Source organism: Sus scrofa, unplaced genomic scaffold, assembly GCF_000003025.6.
Source record: "Sus scrofa isolate TJ Tabasco breed Duroc unplaced genomic scaffold, Sscrofa11.1 Contig2258, whole genome shotgun sequence".
Classification (NCBI taxonomy): Eukaryota; Metazoa; Chordata; class Mammalia; order Artiodactyla; family Suidae; genus Sus; species Sus scrofa.
In genome coordinates, this window is record NW_018085058.1 from 296,146 (window position 1) to 314,599 (window position 18,454).

At 37.5% G+C, this 18,454-nt stretch overlaps 1 protein-coding gene and 1 pseudogene across 1 annotated transcript; both read left to right on the plus strand.

The window, feature by feature from the left end:
- Nucleotides 1-5,947: 5,947 nt before the first annotated feature.
- Nucleotides 5,948-6,895, plus strand: LOC110258518 (annotated as a pseudogene).
- A 9,854-nt stretch (nucleotides 6,896-16,749) lies between these two features.
- On the plus strand, nucleotides 16,750-17,682 carry LOC110258519 (olfactory receptor 7A17-like). The gene has a single exon (XM_021081769.1). It carries the CDS (start codon nucleotides 16,750-16,752, stop codon nucleotides 17,680-17,682), a length of 933 nt encoding a protein of 310 aa, XP_020937428.1.
- Nucleotides 17,683-18,454: the final 772 nt, after the last annotated feature.

The following is an 18,454-nucleotide window of genomic DNA, read 5'->3' on the forward strand; positions in this document are numbered from 1 at the left end:
CTGCCAAGATCCATTTCCTCATATGACCCATGCATGTGAATAGCCTGATTGGATCAGGGGGTTACATGGACTTTGCTTTATTCTACTCATTTCTCCTGTTCGGGGGAAATTCAAGAAATTTGGATTCATCAAAAATCACCAATGGGTAATAACTGATGATGATCTCTGACAGCTGCAGATGCACCCTGAACATCAGGAGGGGGGAATGAAGTAAGAGTTTTAACTAGAAAAGTGACCTCCCCAGCTGAAAAGGCAGCTACATGCCTGTCAGCAGCTTTGCTCACTGCATACCACCCTTCTTGTAAACTTCTAGCAACCACATGCCTTGTGTCCTTTTTGTTTATAATCTTGCGTGCTCAGTTTCTCAGGCAGGAGCACTATCTGCTCCAGGAAGGGGGAGTTCTGGGGCTACTTATATGGGAAAACCTTGAGACCCGGATATCTGTATTTTATAAAAGTTATACAGAACTGGTGCTCAGGCTCTGTAGGCAACTCCTCTGCACTGGTGCTGAATAAAACTTGCTATTCTGCACCTTGAGTGCGATCTATCTATTTCCGCTGCCACGGTTTCTGCAACACTTCCACTATGGAAAACATTATGGAGGTGCCTCAAAAACCTAAAAATAGAATTACCATAAGATTCAGGAATTTCACTTCTGGGTATTTACTTGAAGAAAACAAAACATTACTTTGAAAGGATATATGCACTTCAGTGTCCATTGAGCATTATTTAAGTAGCTAAATTAGGGCATCAACATAAATGTTCTTTATCTATAAAAATGGATAAAGAAGATGTGGTATATGCTTATAATGGAATATTACTAAGCCATATAAAATATGAAATTTTTCCACTTGTAAAACTTGGATGAATCTAGGGGTATCATTCTAAGACAGAGAAGGACAAATACCATATGCTGTCACTCACATGTGGAATCTAAGAATCAAAACATACAAGCAAATTAAAGAAAATGAAAACAGAATCATAGATGCAGAAAAAAATGGGAGGTTGCTAGAGGGAAGTTGTGCAGGAGCAAAATACAAGGAGAGGTTTAAGAGGTAATAATCTCTAGCTATACATAAGCCATGGGGATTTAATATGCTGCATAAGGAATATGGTCAACAACATTTTAATAATTTCTTGGGGACTATTATTATTAAATTTATCATGATCATCACTTTCCAATGTATTCAAATAAATCACTGTGCAGTGCATGTGAGAGTAACATAATATTTTATGTCAACCATATTTCAATTACAAAAAAGATGTCACAATATTTAGTATTTAGTATCATCCTCAATAATTTTCATTTTTATTTTGGACTCAATGTGAATTTCATGGGGCTGTTTCTTTGGAGCATGCTTTAGTAGATATTGATATCCTCTTATGGAGCATGTGCAGGGATGGCAGTATGGAGGGGAGAATTAAGGTAATCCAGAAATAAAGCTTCAATTAGATGGCTGGTGCATCACTTGAGGTAATTATATGAATATTTTGGACACCACAGAGATCCACTCTTTTAGTGGAAAAGGTCTCAACCTGTAGATTTTACTGTCCAGGCTGAAAATAGTCACTCAAATTGGTCACTGTGGAGTTCCCGCTATGGTGCAGTGGGTTAAGAACTTGACAGAAGTTTAAGAATCCACTGCAGAGGTGTGGGTTTGTTCCCTGATGCAGTATCAGGGCTCAGAGTCAGTCCCTGCCATGGGAATTTCCATGTGCTATAGGTATAGCCACTAAAAAAAAAAGTCACCCTAAGTGCCTGCCTGTTCTTGTTTGCCAACAATGCTTTAATAAGGTCGATCATTACTTTAAAATCATTCTCTTCTGAATTAATAAGTATGAGGAGTTCCTCTGAACTAGAATGCTGGGGACTAACCAATGGACTTATTTTGACCCTGCAAAGCTGTAGATATCTGCAGAGTCCTGCCTGTACAACCAGCCATCCACTTCTCACCATTTTTCAATCACTTCATGCCTAGAAGTTTCTGTAGATTGCACTTTCATAAGTATGAAAAGTGTCACTGGGGAGTTGGATGTGTCCCAGATCCCTCTGATGACAACTCCAAGTCCAGGTGTTTGGAACTCACAAGGTCATCATATCTTTGATAGTTAAAGAAATTCCATCTGCAATGTTGATGAAATACTCATGGAAGAGGACAGTGGAGATGATATCCATGGAGAAAAGAACATCATGATTAAGAGGCCTGGGCAGGAGATGCACATATCTTACATCCAAGATGTTCCTGTGGGTACAAAACAAGCAGAAAGTGATTTTGTTTCTATTTTGGCTCCCTCACTCATGGCAACCAAATTGCTGAGACTAGAGAAACAGTGGAATAATTAATTTAATGAGCATTTGTGAGACTTCAACCTTTGAAAACACAGAGACTAGTGTAACAATGGATCAATTAATTTAATGAACATCTACAGAACTTCAACCTTTGAAGCTGCAGAAATGGTGAATATGACCCTTACTCCTCTAGTCGACAGCTGCACTATTCCAGGAAGAAAGGAGTTTCAACTCTGTCATTTCAGGAAACCAATGCCTGGTGCCACCTACCTGCCCTTCCTTGGAGTTGAGTTGAACATCTATCCCCCAGGGAACTAAATTAGGCTCAGTGATAACATTACAGTACTGCTTCAGGAAACAGGTATGAAGGCAGGCAGAACTCTCAGAGTATTAATTTTAATGGCACAGATGGAGATAAGGTGCACTGGGAATTTGGAGTTAATAGATTCAATCAATTGCCTTTGGAATGGATAAACAATGAGATCCTCCTGTATAATACTGAGAACTATATCTAGTCACTTATCATGAAGCATCATGGAGGACAAGGTGAGAAAAAGAATGCATATATATGTGTGTGTGTGTGTGTTTGTGTGTGTGTGACTAGGTCACTTTGCAAGACAGTAGAAGAGTGACAGAACACTGTAACCAACTAAAATGGAAAAATAAAAATCATTAAAAAAAAAGATTTTTGGTCACTGCCAGTGGTGATGGGTGAAGTCAGTCAAGGGGGTTCAAAGGTACAAATTTCCACCCATAAAAATGAATGAGTTATGGGTGCAGCATGTTGGCTATATTTAATAATACCTGAGAATGTATATGGAAGTTGCTAGGAGACTAGATTTAAAAGTCTTTAGAAGAATAACTGATGTAATTATGTACATAAGTGGATGTTGACTTCACTTATTTTCATAACTTTGCAATATATACAAAGAGCAAATCATGGCACACACCTGAAACTAATATAATGTTATATATCAATTGTACCTAATTTTAAAATAGTGATAACCTACATATTAAACATAGCACCAGTGCTTGAAAGTGAGAATCACAATGTTTTAGCTATTTAGTAAATTTATCACAATTTACTGTGTATTGACATGTTTCCAGTCCCTGTTCCAGGAGATTTCTGTTTTTGCTAGTATTTGAATTGATTGTGATCTGTTTTCTAAGAGATTTAACTGTATTTATGAATGCTACTATTCTTCTCTTTTGCACACACTTTTTTGAGTAATTTTCATTTTTGAATAATTTGAGTTTTACAGAAAAGTTATGAAGATAGTACAGGGAATTCCCATAGTGATAAAAATGTTTTGGAACTAGGTAGAAGTAATGGCTGTAAAAACTGTACAGTACAGGGAAATGTGTGTGATTGGGTCACTTTGTTGTAAAATAGAACTTAAAAACATTGTAAATCAACTATACTTTAATAATAATAATAAAATAAAGAAAAATGGAAAAAAGAAAAAAGTAAACATGATGAACATAATTTATGCCACTGAATCTCACTTTGAGAAGACTACTGTTTTTATACATTCATTTTATATAAACTACTTTTGTAAAGTCATATTCAGTGACAAGAAATTTTCAGTTGAAAATTCATTATCTGCAACCAATCTATCATCTTCAAACAATGGAATTTGGAATATGTATTTCTTTCTCTCTTACTAATACATTGGTTAGAACTTCCAGGATGCTGATAACTAAATATTAAGTGATGGCTGTCTTTCCTTCCTTCTGTAATACTTAAAAAGGTCTTCTAGTATTCCTGCCATTTCTAATGTTTCCACCATGGCACTTTTGGAAGTAAGTTTTTGTGCTTACTTAATTTCTTCCTTAATTATTGCTCTGTAGCCCTCTATGCTGAATCAACCAATAAATCAATATAATAATTTCTTAGAGATTTTCAGGTTTTTAAAATGGAGTTGGAAATATTTTCTTGAAAAGTATTTTCATATATATAATACATATTCATTTTTCTCTTTCCTAATTTTAGGCATCTGTTCTTTTTTTCCTTCCTTCCATCCTTCCATCCTTCCTTCTTTTTCTTTCTTTCTTTCTTTCTTTCTTTCTTTCTTTCTTTCTTTCTTTCTTTCTTTCTTTCTTTCTTTCTTTCTTTCTTTCTTTCCTTTTTTTGTCTTTTTGCCTTTTCTAGGGTTGCACCTGTGGCATGTGGAGGTTCCCAGGCTAGGTGCCAAGCCTATGTCAGAGCCACAGAAATGCGGGACCAGAGCTGCATCTGCAGCCTGCACCACAGCTCACAGCAACGCTGGATCCTTAACCCACTGATCAAGGCCAGGCATCAAACCCACAGCCTCATGGTTCCTAGTCAGATTTGTTAACCACTGAGCTGCAATGGGAACTCCATCTTTTTCTTTCTTTTTATTGCTTCTATTAAACATATGATTTTCTCTATTTGACTTCTTTTGCCAAAGAATTGGCTCAGAAATTTATTTCTCAGTTATAAATATTTTTATGCTTTTATTATTTATTTTTATCATGGTACAGTTCATTTATAGTGTTGTGTCACTTTTGCTCTACAGCATAGTGACCCAGCCATACATATACATACATTTTTCTTATACTATTTTCTATCATGATGTATCTCAAGAGATTCCATATAGTTCCCAGTGCTATACAGTAGGGTCTAATTGCTATACCATTTTAAACGTAATACTTTGCATCTACCAACCCCAAACTCTCTGTCCTTCGTTTTCCTTCATTAACTCAGAGTCAGGTCAATTTTCTGTTTTGACTAGTTTTGTTCTGTAGAAGTTTTTATTAACAACATCTTCATATTTTAAAGTGTTTGTTTCTTGAGGGTAGAATGAATGTGTGCCCATTTACACTTTTCGTAAAATATAGTAGAAAAAAATGAATCCAAAAATCTAAATTCATGTTAACACTCAAAGACGATCCCATCCACATTTTGGCATATGTTGTTATAGAATATTTCTCTTGGATTTCTGCAAGTATGTGTCTAATTATAAAAGACAGGTATGCTAATTTAATTTCTCCAGTCCAAAAAGCAGGTCAGTTACCTTCTCATAGCAGATTTTGGGGTTTTATTTTTCTTTCCACATGATGGAATTTTGCATAGCTCTTTTTTTTTTAAGTGACTTAAATGCAGCAGTAAAAGGGGTATAAGTAATGGAAAGATAAGTAATAGAAAATTTTCTGTTATTACCCTTTTCACATTTTCTTTTATGAAGTTTTAATATCTTACACCTTTTTCTAAGTTAATGCATTAATCTTTCTATGAATTACATTTAGGTCTTTATAGATTAAATATATTAATTTTATCAGTGAAATAGATGATTTTTATAGCCACATTTTCTACATGGCACATTTTCATCTTTTATAATTTTCCAAATATTGCCCAATCAATTACCTTTGCTTCCCTTATTTATACCAAATATTTTTTATTCAGAGAGAACCACAGAACCTACAAAAAGATTTTAAAGGTATCAATGGTAACCACAATTTGTTATCAAATAGATAAAACCATTAGTCCAAATGAAGGACTTAAAGGATTCCCTGGGTTTGGATTAAGGATGTTTCTGTCATTCTGGTGAAGTCTTATTTGGAGTGAATGCTGGAGTGTTATTTTTTATTTATTTATTTATTTTTACCTCATTCTAGACAAATGCAACTGCTACATGGAAATAAGAAACCAAACAAGATACTTTCTCCTCCTGGGATTCACAGAGGAGCCAGATATGCAGCTTCTCCTTTTTGGGTTGTTTCTCTTATGTACCTGATCACATTCACTAGAAAATTGCTCATTATCTTGGCCATTATCTCAGACTCTCACCTCCACATGCCAATGTACTTCTTCCTCTCCAACCTGTCCTTTGCTGACATCTGTTTCACCTCCACTACTATCCCAAATATGCCTGTGAATATACAGACACAGAGCCAAGTTATCACCTATGCAGGCTGCCTCAGCCAGATAGTTTTTTTCTTTGTGTTTGGCTGCCTGGACAATTTAATTCTGATCATGATGGCCTATGACCACTTTGTAGCCATCTGTCACCCCCTGTACTATACAGTCATCATGAATCCCCAGGTATGTGGGATGCTGGCTCTGGGATCCTGGTTTCTCAGTGTCATGAGTTCCCTTCTTGAGACCTTGACTGTTTTGAGGCTGTCCTTCTGCATGAACATGAATATCCCACACTTATTTTGTGATCTTCCTATAGTTCTAAAGCTCACCTGATCGAATACCCTCATCATTACCATAATGGTTTATTTTGTAGTTGTCCTAGGTTTTTTTTTTCCCCCTCTCCCTGGGATCCTCTTTTCTTATTCTCAGATTTTCTCCTCCATCCTGAGAATTTCATCATCCAGGGTAAATTACAAAGCCATTTCCATCTGTGGGTCTCACCTCTCAGTGCTTTCCTTGTTGTATGGCACAAGCCTTGGAGTCTACCTCAGTTTCATCCTCTAGGACTTGTCTGGTCGCCTTGGTGATGTACACCATGATCACCCCCAAGCTTAACCCCTTCATCTACAGTCTGAGGAATAGGGACATGAAGAAAACTCTGGGGAGACTCTTTGGAAGAGTAGCATCTCTCATTGACAGGGTTGTTACAGAGCTCTCATAAGTAGCAATGCTCAAAACATTTTGTAGGCATTTCCCATGGATCCTGGATTGCTCCAAAATCAGTTTATTTCCTCCTCCTACTGGAATAATTATATGTTATCATGTCTTGATTTTTATCATATTTAAAGACACTGTATTATTTCTCTAGGACTGCTATGACAAAGTACCACAAACTGTGTGGTTTAAACAATAGACAACTCTTTTCTCACAGTTCTAGAGACTAGAATTTGGAAATCAAGGGGTCATCAGGATTGGTTCTCTCTAAGGGCTGTGAAAAAAATCAGATACATATCTAGCTTCTTTTAATTTGCTGGTCATCTCTGGCATTCCTTAGCAAATAGAAGCATCATCCTGATCTCTGAATGAATCTGCATTAGATGTCATCCCTGTGTGTGTGTGTCTCTGTGTGAAACCATTTTATAAGGATGCCTGTCATGTTAATTAAAAGAATAATCTTCTCCACTACCTTTGACTCTTCATGGAGGCTGCCCACATGCAGCTTTTCCACTGACATGGCCATGCCAAACTAGTGCTAAGTTGTGGCATGGAGTGGGTGGGGCCAGAGCATACACTGGGCTTGGGGATGAGTGCACAGTGAGGTTGGCATGGGAATTCCATAACCAATATCTTATTATAATTTTCAATGGAGTGTAATCTATAAAATATTGTCACTATGTTATATACATAAAACTAACATAATAATGTAAATCAAATATGCTTAAATTTTTAAAACAGTTTAAACAAAAAATATGTTGAAATAACTATTTGGTAGTGTCCGAATAAATTATTTTGTATTATTGTTTTTTTAATGTTTTTAAAAATTGTATTACTATGTTTACATTTTGATATCAGAAATAATAATACATGTAATACATTAAATAAAACTGACAAAAGATATAAGAAAAGAAAAATTCAGTGTGTCAAAAAAATGAATAATTGTCTGAATTACATTTACATTCATGGTAAAAATAATCTCTTGAAATCCCAATACCTTAAAATAACAAAAGTTTATTTTTATCACATTAGACACATGTCTCAAGGTGTCCATGGCTCTGTCCCAACTGTATTAGGCTACATGCATATCTCCTTTCTGGAAGCCATGCCCATGGACCAGATCCTATGTGAGAGGTGTCCATTCTCACAATAGAGGGGGACAGTTATAGAAAGGGTGGAATGTCACTTACCTCTTACAGCTTCTCCTTAAGCACTGGGCATGTCAAGTCTTCCCTCATTCTGTAAACCCAAGACTGTCACAGGTCCAAGTAAAACTGAATGGTGGGGACCTGCACGTCTTCCCCTTGAGGCACATTCAAGACTCAAAGCAATGTGTGAGGATGTACACTCCTAAGATAATGAAAATAAGAACAATAAATGTGAAAAATAAAGAAATTCTACCTGAGGTAGGAACAAACATGCTAGCATTTAATATTTCTAATGACATCAAATCTTCCTGAATTTTATGCTATAGATTTGCAGTAAGGAATATAAAAAGAGCTGGAGGAAACTATGATTCACCAAGAAAAAGCAGCTTTACACATATTCTGGGCAGATCATAGAAACATAGTAAAACACTTGAAAGAGTCTGAAAATTCTTCCGAGGCTATGGGCAGCCAGCAAAAAGAGGACAGAGTTTATATCCCTGCATAGTATAAGGCACAGAATGGTGGCCTCTCAAGCAATCTGCTTCCTTCAGGGGGCCCTGGGAAGAAATTAAAATCACAACTCACAATCTCCTGGGATCAGAATAATCCTGAACTCGCTTCCTATTTTGAGAGATTCTCTAGAGTCCTAACAGGCTTTGTAAGTTTAGAACTCGGATATGGTCATAATAAATGCTATGCATCTATCTGTGCCAGGTAATTTCTTATGAGATCTAAAATATTATCTATTTCTCTCACCAACTCCTTAGGTGGAATTTACCCAATTACAGGTAAGGAAACAAAGGTCAAATTTTCTTCCTGTCAAGAGGTAAATAATCAAGAAGCACATGTAAATGTGTGCATGCAGACACTGAATGGCTTAGTCCAACATTAAACCACCTTACATCAGACCTGAGGTGGAAAAGAAAGTTCTTAATGGGAAAGACCTAAAATACATACACCAAACTCTAACACTGGACCACAGCCTTGATATTCATGGTGTGGTTCACAGAACAGGACCTGAAACATCAGCAACATCTGAGAGTTTGTTACAAATGAAGAATCTCTGGGTAACCCTAGCCCTGCCAAATCAGAATCTGCATTTAAACAATATTTCCAAAGGCTTCATGTACATTGATGTTGGGAGAAGTACTTGTTTAGAATAGCGTTTCTCAACCTCACCACAATTCACAGTGTGCTGGATAATTCCCTGTACTGGGGCTGACCTTTGCTTTGTAGGTTGCTGAACTGCATCCCTAACCTTAACTCCCTACAAGCCAGTAGCTTACCTGAAATATGACAATCAAAAATTTCTCCAGATACTACCAAGTGTCCTCTGGAGGAAAAAAAATCTGATTGAGAACTGCTAGAGCTCAATAACTAGAAATATTTTGTGTTCTAATCAAAGCATTTGCCATACTCAATTCATAACTTTCGGCCAATCACCTAATACTGCCATTTTAGAATGTGGTTCACAATCATACAGTTGACATAAGATGGACTATTAAAAAATGTGTCAATAATTATTAGATTATAATCTCATCTCATGGTATATTAAAGATCCAAATATATATTTTTCTAATAACCAAATATTTTATAAAGACCAAACACCAACTTCTCACTTGTATTAAAAACATGAAATTCCTAACTGATATGTCAAAGGCATTATGAAGCCAAGGATAATTTTACCCAGGGTTTTCTAGCAGAGGAAGACAGTTCTCTCTCTTATGGCAGAAGAAAGAGCAATTTTCTGGTGATATCAAGAGCTGAGTTCCCATCACCAGCCAGTGCTTTTGAGACCCAAGGAAACCACTCAAGTCAGGTTCCTCAGGCTTGGATTTGGAGAAAACATCAACTGTGTGTTCTAAAAATTTCAGCATTAGACCCCTGGAAGCCAAGAGAGGTCAGGGAGTAGCAATAAGAATTGGATACACCTAACTTCTAACCTGGTCTCCTGGGAATAGCAAATCAGCAGGAAAAAAATCCATTCTGTCCAGACAAGTGCCCCTGGGGAAGTGATGTGTTCAAGGGTGGGAGTAACCATGGAAAATGTGTTGTGCAGTTACAGCAAATAGATGGAGATGTAAATATCCCTACTGCTGTGATGTCTGAGCTTATTCAAACTTCAGCTGGAGGGGGCATTTGAATAATTACTTCTAGTTCAGAGATCCATGCTTCAGTATTTACTGTTTTCATATCTGGAGACAGTGTCTCCATCATCAGCAACCCAGGGAGGAATTTGGACTTCCACACAGAGACCTTCCTCTCAGAGTTCCCATCCAGGTGAGTACAGGAGCCCAACAGATACTGCAGGAAAGCAGTCAGTGAAAATGAAACCCTAGAACATTTACTGAGGTCACCTGAAAACACAAACAGCTGGCCTAGTGCAGAGAGATCTACATGTGTGTTTCAGGCACCATTTTTGTGGGACAATTTCACCCCAAACTGCCCTTACCTGCAAGTACTTCCCTTCTTCCAGACTCTCTAGTCAAGTCTCTCTTTATACTTTTTATTTTATTACATTCTTCAAATCAAAGAATTATGATTTTTAAAGATGTTTTCAATTTACCATTTAATTCTTGTATGAATATACATGTGTTGTATATATGTATGTATTTACAGGGTTGCGTGAGAGTTTACACATTTTGAGGGGTCAAATCCATCAGTTGGTCATATTTTGTCCTCTTCTAATTGCTTCACAAACATAGAAAATTATTCTGCATCCTTAGTAGTAATAAAATGCCCTTTGCCTGATTTGTCATCTTACTTCACATTTTTACTTCCTGCTACATTTTGCCTTTTCTGAGTACATGTGTTTTTTAAATGGCAATCATTTGCTGCCATCTTGTGGAACACATAGTTTTTCATTCAACTTGGTATTGCTCATGTGTTTTTCATAAGTATGTTTGAATCTGTTTTTGTTTGCATAGGCAGAAGTTATAATTTTAGATATTGCTTCCTGAACTAATTTTTAAAAATCATATGTCCTATTTTTTTTTAGGTTTTTGTCCATTTCATTTATATTTAAAACTGGTTCTAATGTGATTATTGTTATTTTACATTTTTTTTCTTTTAAAAGTTCATTTACTCTTTTATTCACAAAATGTAAATAAAGTTGTTTTGAACTCACTACATTTAATCTGGCTTGTACTTCCCCTGCTATTCTTTTTATTTTATAAATCCCATTTTCAATTTTTTTTTTCTATGTAAATACACATCTTTATGAAACCATGAGACTGAAACAAACAGGTGAGATCCCTGCCCATTTGAATCTAACATTTTAATGGAGAAAGAAGATTAAGATAAGTGCATATATGACAAAATATCCACAGTTATAAATTCAATGAAGGAAGATACAAGTTTTGTGGCATGTGTAGGATTTTAGAGTCTACTGGGAGGCCATTGCTTATGGGATAGGAATCAAAAACAGAAGTATAGTGTGGCCAATGCATTTAACCCAACCCAACCAAACCAAACCAAAACAAAAACCCCATAGACAAAAAAATAGCAAGGAAAAATGCCACAGAAGAAAAGTGATAAAAGGGCCGAACTTGTTACTGGAATCTGGATTCTTATTCACAGAGCCCAAGAATGAACTTTGTGAACATACACAGGCATCAAGCAAACAATAAGTCTTTATTATAGGAAAGTAAATAGCTCCCAGCACAGACACTGGGAGGGGGAGGAAGAGTCTCCCTCTCTATCGTTCAACAGAGGTTTTATTTCTTAAGGTTTGGGGTACAAACATGGGGTCCTGCTATCATTTCTTCTCCCTCTTGGCCTTGCCCAACACCTATATCAGGCCTTGTCCAATAGGAACTTCATAGTTGGGGTATGCTCCATAAGTTATATGGTCCTTTTGATCTTCTTTCCCCTAGACTTAGAGTCACCACTCTTTACATTCTTTTGCTAACCATCAAATGTATAGGTCAGTGGTAATTCCCACCTTCATGTAAAATAAATGTATTTTCAATAGTTTATCTTCAAGCAAGACCTATTTGACTTGATTAGTTTTTACAAATCTGAAACCAAGGACATTAATTAGGGAATATAATGAAGCCCATGTTCCTACACTAACTACCTGAATTATTATTCTGCCTCAACCACACCCACCAGTGGACCACCTAAAATCAAATATGGTCAAGTATATAGGAATAAATATGAAACAAAAATTCAGTCAGGGGTCCAATGTGGACAGTGTAATGAGGCAAGGGCAGGAATGAAAGTGCAGTTGGCCTGTGGTCCCTTGAGTCTAACATCACTTTAACCTGACTCTTTTGTTTAGATTGCTTCTCCATCAGCAGGAAATACCCATTTTAAAAAACTATTCTTGAGCTTACCACAATGAATAAGAATTTTTTTTGCCTGTGTCCCAGGCAATACATGTCTTTTACATGTGATAGAACATGGGTGCACTGGCAAGCAAAAAATACACACATATGCATGTGCACATACACAAACACACACAAAGATAAACAAATAGAACCAAAAAGCACTTACTATGCATGATGCACTCTGATATTTTCATTTGTGCTTTATTTATTCTATTCTATTTTATTTTTACAAACTGAATTCCCTGATCCTCTAATAGGTCTTGATTACAGAATATGGAAAAAATTCCTTCAGCCTGTCTTCCATGTTAGAATTTCCCTGCTTCATTTTTTTTCTCTCATCATGAGTAATTTCTGTGAGAACACATTCTTTCATCCCTTCATGCAATATGTATTTATGTTGATACTGTTTCAACTAAACTAAATCTGAGGGGGTTGGAGAGTGTGTATAATATTGATACATGTCTCAAAAGCACTCACAGTCTAGCAGAGAATAAAAGAAATCAAATTAAATTAAAATTACACAGTGATAGCACTATATCTAAATTATTGTAAAAGAAAATATTCTTTTTCTGTGGGAATGTCAAGAGGAAGGTTCATGAAGGAGATAATATAAGCAGTCTGAAAAATAAGATGGGGTTTTGAAGGTAGAGAAGGGTAAAAATTCCAAATAGACCAGTGGTTGATTGTCCAAGCAGAGTGAAGCAGGTGTGTGTACACTCTGAGTCTTGTGGCTGAGGCATCAAATGAAGCTAAAACTCAAGGTCAATATTTTTGAGATTGCTGTGGACAAGGGCAGCATAAGGGTAAGGTTTGTGGTTCAATCAGGTAAAATCAAGTCTGGGTGTGGAATTTGGAGCTTGTTCACCAGTGGGGAGATCATTAAGTCAGGGATTGGACGACCTGCTTTATACTATATAAATATTTCTCTGGGTCGATATGAATATTGGCAAGAGTGGTGCCAGGTAACATAGATGTGAAAGAAGACAAGAAACTAAAATAAAGCTGTGGAACTGGGGACCAAGAGATAGGAGAGCAGTAGAGACATTTGAGAGGAAGGAGGAAAAACATCAGTCAAAACTCATTGCAAGTGGTAACTATTTACTAACAGGAAGGAACTATGCTAAGCTTTTTACATTTAATGACTACATTGCCCACTTTAGGAGGATGAATAGAGCTACCCCACCTATTTGGGTGAGGATATTAACATTTTGAAATGTCCCATTTGTTCTCCCAATTCAAACAGCAAGTATGTGCTGGTCCCAAATTCAAAACCAGACTTTCAGACTACCAAAGTTTTGTATCTGATATCTAAACAATGTATCTTTTATCAAATCAATGGTATATCTCCCATTTTATTGTATTTTGTGTATTTCCCTTTTGTGGATTTTTGATTTATTTTCCTTGCCCATGTTCCTAGTGGGAAGTTCAGTTAGCTTGATAATATGTAAATATGTAAATATGATAATGTAAATATGTCCTTCCTATCTCTTTTTGGATATAGTGCTTTTTGTTGCTTTACTACTCTGGGCAACATGGGGATATAACTAGGTTTGAAAAATTGCCAGAATGTAGGAAGATTTAGCCTCATCACAAATTCTAGGGATCAGCTGAGCTTATGAGTTCATTTTTTATTCCCAAATAGTCTTTTTTCCTCTTGTTGCCAGAACTCGGCCTCTGCTCACTGGGGAAGAATTGAAATGCAGAGACAGTTTTGGGTGAAGGAGAAAACAGCTTTATTGCTTTGCCAAGCCAAGGGGGGACACAGCAAGCTAATGACTTAAAGACTGTGCCCCCCTCAGGAGGATTGGTAGGTGGTTTTATAGTTTGGGGAGTGAAAAATAGGGCCTCAGATAAGGATCAGGTTAGAGGCAATCTTCCATTGTTTTCAAAGCTGGCATTCAGTGATCTGAAGGTCATCTCTCCAGAATGAAGAAGGCTTCCTTAACATCTTCCAATTATTGGGGGTTTTAGTTCTGCAGAAGAACCCAAAGATACTATTTCCTATATTCCTTGGGGAAGGACCAGGAACACTGCCCCTAGGCTGCACTATTGTCTCTTGCCTGCTCCTTCCTTGTCTCTGCATCCACTCCCTTTTCTGATTAGCAACTGTTTGAACCTGCCCTTTGGAATTTAGGGAAGGTCAAGGAGGCTGAGTTTTATTGCCTAAAACCAAGAAATGGGGGACACAGAAAGGCTTGTGTGCACAGGGGTGCCACAGGGCCCTGCTCGGTTTCACTCTCAGATTTTAATTGATACTAATTTTTCTTTTAATACTGGACACAGAATGGTCATATTAAGATAGAGCCACACATTTACATGTCCATAGGAGACTTAACAGCTGGAGTTTAGGTACTGTTTCTACATTTTTTATGGGAATGATAATCTAATGGTAAAGCTGTCTTGTATCTGTGTTTTCATAATTATTGTGAATGAGTGAGAAGAGTCTGGTAGTAGCATTGCTCCAGGAGGCCATAGCGTGTGTGTGTGTGTGTGTGTGTGTGTCTGTGTGTGTCTGTGTGTGTCTGTGTCTGTTTGTCTGTCTGTCTGTGTGTGTGTGTCTGTGTATTGTGAGAAATGAGAAGTTCTCAAGGCAAGGAAGAGGAAACTGAGACCATATTCTCCAATATGAGACCCTTAAAATACATGTGCCAGAATATTAATCAACAAATAATGAAGGGACCCATTTCTATTCACAGGACTTATTTTTTAAAATTTATTTTAAAAATATTTTTTCTTAGAGCATAGTTGATTAACAGTTTGTGTTAATTTCTTCTTCTTCTTTTTTTTTTTTTTTTTTTGTCTTTTTGTTTGCCATTTCTTGGGCCACTCCCATGGCATATGGAGGTTCCCAGGCTAGGGGTGGAATTGGAGCTGTAGCTGCCAGCCTACACCAGAGACACAGCAACATGGGATCTGAGCTGCATATGCAACCTACACCACAGCTCATGGCAATGCCAGATCCTTAACCCACTGAGCAAGGCCAGGGATAGAACCTGCAACCTCATGGTTCCTAGTCGGATTCATTAACCACTGAACCACGACAGGAACTCCTCGTGTTAATTTCTTCTGTATAGCATAGTGACCCAGTCATTTATACACACACACACACACACACACACACACACACTCCCTTTCTTATAGTATCTTCCATCATGGTCTATCCTAAGACCCTGGATATAGTTCCCTGGGATAGACTGTAGGATCTAATTGTTACAGCATTTCTTGGAGACAAAATTGATAAACTTTATCAGACATGGGAACTAGGGACTTCTGTGACTTGAAGTTTCAGCTTTGGCAAAGAGGCCACCTCATTTCTCCAAATTCTCTGACACCAGCTATCATCATTCTCCCTCTTGTACTTTCCCCTGGACACAGTGGCTTACTTTCCAGCCTCAATTTTCTGAAATGCGTGCCTTTTCAGAATATTTTTCCTGGTGTTCTTTCTACCCAGCATGTACTTCCCCCAGATAGACTCATGTCTTCTGTTCTCTCTTCCATGCAGTCTGTATTCAAATGTTTTTCAGTCTACCAAATCATGCATTTAAAAAGACTAGACCTGGAGTTACCATCATGGCACAGTGGAAACAAATTCTACTAGGAACAATGAGGTTGCAGGTTCAATCCCTGGCCTTGCTCAGTGGGTTAAGAATCAGGGATTGTCATGGGCTGTGGTGTATGTTACAGACATGGCTCAGATCTGGTGCTGCTATGGCTGTAGCATAGGCTGGCAGCTGTAGCTCTGATTCTATCCCTAGCCTGGGAAACTCCAAACCTCCATGTGCCATGGGTGTGGCCCTAAAAAGAAAAAAAAAAATTAGATCTGCTAACTCTGTGCTTCATTCCATGTTTTTCTCATAGCATCATTGCCATCTAATAATTTGTGTGTTATTTTACTTGCTGATATTCTTTCTGCATCATTGAAATATATAGACTATTGTCTATTAGCACTCTCTACTCTTTGTCAAGAAGTTGCTCATTCCTCAATTTGATTCCCAAATGCATGACAAAATTCCTTATTAAAAGTGTAGAATGCATGACAATGCACGGGAAAATCTGAATGTGGGATAGACATTCCTATTCAGAGATGTTTCAGGGGCTCACTTGAAAGGGAAATTTCCATAAAAAATTTTTGAAGTATTGGAATGCAAAATAAAAATTGTAGATTTTCAGCCATTTTGCAATGCTATTTGTTTGGCCAACCCCACAGCATGTTGTAGTTCCTGGACAAGGGACCAAACCTGCACCACAGCAGAGACCTGGGCTGCTGCAGTGAAAATGCCATATCCTTAAGCTACTGAACCATAGGGGAACTACATGCAATGCCAATTTTTAAGAAACTGGTCATGTTATTTTTTCTGTTTCCTGGTAGTTACCTCTACCACATGAAGCCAGAGAATGATACACAAATTTCAGAATTTTATCTTCTGGGATTATCAAAGGAACCAGAATTACAGCCTCTCATATTTGGGCTTTTCCTCTCCATGTACCTGATCACTGTGTTTGGAAACCTGCTCATCATGCTGGCCGTCAGCCTAGACTCCCAACTCCACACACCCATGTACTTCTTCCTCTCCAACTTGTCCTTTGTGGACATCTGTTTCACCTCCACCACTATCCCAAAGATGCTACAAAATATCTGGACACAGAACAAAGTTATCACATATGAAGGTTGCATCATCCAAATGTATTTTTTCATACTCTTTGCAACATTGGACATGCTCCTCCTGACTGTGATGGCCTATGACCGCTTTGTGGCCATCTGCCACCCCCTACACTACACAGTCATCATGAAACCCTTGCTCTGTGGACTGCTGGTTCTGGCATCCTGGATCATGACTGCCCTGAATTCCTTATTACAAAGCATAATGGTGTCGTGGCTCTCCTTTTGTACAGAATTGGAAATCCCCCACTTTTTCTGTGAAATTAATCAGGTGGTACAACTTGCCTGTTCTGACACCTCTCTTAATGACATAGTGATGTATTTTGCAGCTGGAGTGTATGCTGGTGCTTCCCTCACTGGAATTCTTTACTCATATTCTAAGATAGTTTCCTCCATACGAAAAATCTCGTCAGTGCAGGGAAAGTATAAAGCATTTTCCACCTGTGCATCTCACCTCTCAGTTGTCTCCTTATTTTATTGCACAGTCTTAGGTGTATACCTTAGTGTTTCTGCTACCCACAGCTCACACTCAAGTGCAGTTGCCTCGGTGATGTACACTGTGGTCACACCCATGCTGAACCCCTTCATCTACAGTCTGAGGAACAAAGACATAAAGAGGGCTCTGAGAAGAATCACTGGGATGGCAGCTATGTAAGGGCCCATTGTCCTGGGGCTGAAAATATACTCATGACATTAGGGCTCAAAGCCTTAGGGCTAGAACTTGCTGTACTTTAACCAGATTGTTGACATAGAACTTGTTCATTCTCTTTATTTCCTGGAATTCAGATTTTCTTGGATTAAACTCCTCCACACAATTTAAGGAACTCACTTTATTAAGCTTTTGCTCTGCCTGATATAGAGACAGTTTTTCCCTTTGTCCATATTCATATATTCCCAATGTTTTTCCAGACTTGGTTCAGAAATATTTGAAAATGTCCCTAATTTACATTGGACAACTGAAATTTCTTAAAAATAATATGTTACCAAATGACAAACCCCATGACAAGGAGTTTTACCCTAATTTTTCTGCAGGGATGATCATTAAGTGTTTTATTCATATGGAGGGGAAAACTATACTTGACAACTAAGGACACTTATGTAATTTCATTGCAGAGGAAATATGAAGTTCAGATTTTACTTTTGTCCATCACTTCTTTCATTATTACCTTAACTTCTTTTCTTCACAGTGAAGACCGTAACATTATTCCATTTAATTCTCAGCCTGTTGATATTAATGCTGTTGTTTAGGAATGTCTGACACACTCACCTGTCCTGTGTTATTTGTGACAAGATCTCATAGGCATTTTCTTGACCAAGTCTCTGCTGTGGCTGGATTGGCCCTGTGGTTCTTATTAGGAATGCATTATGCATCTCAGCAATATTTATTGGTAAACATTAAATGAATAAATTCACAAGTCCTAGAGGAT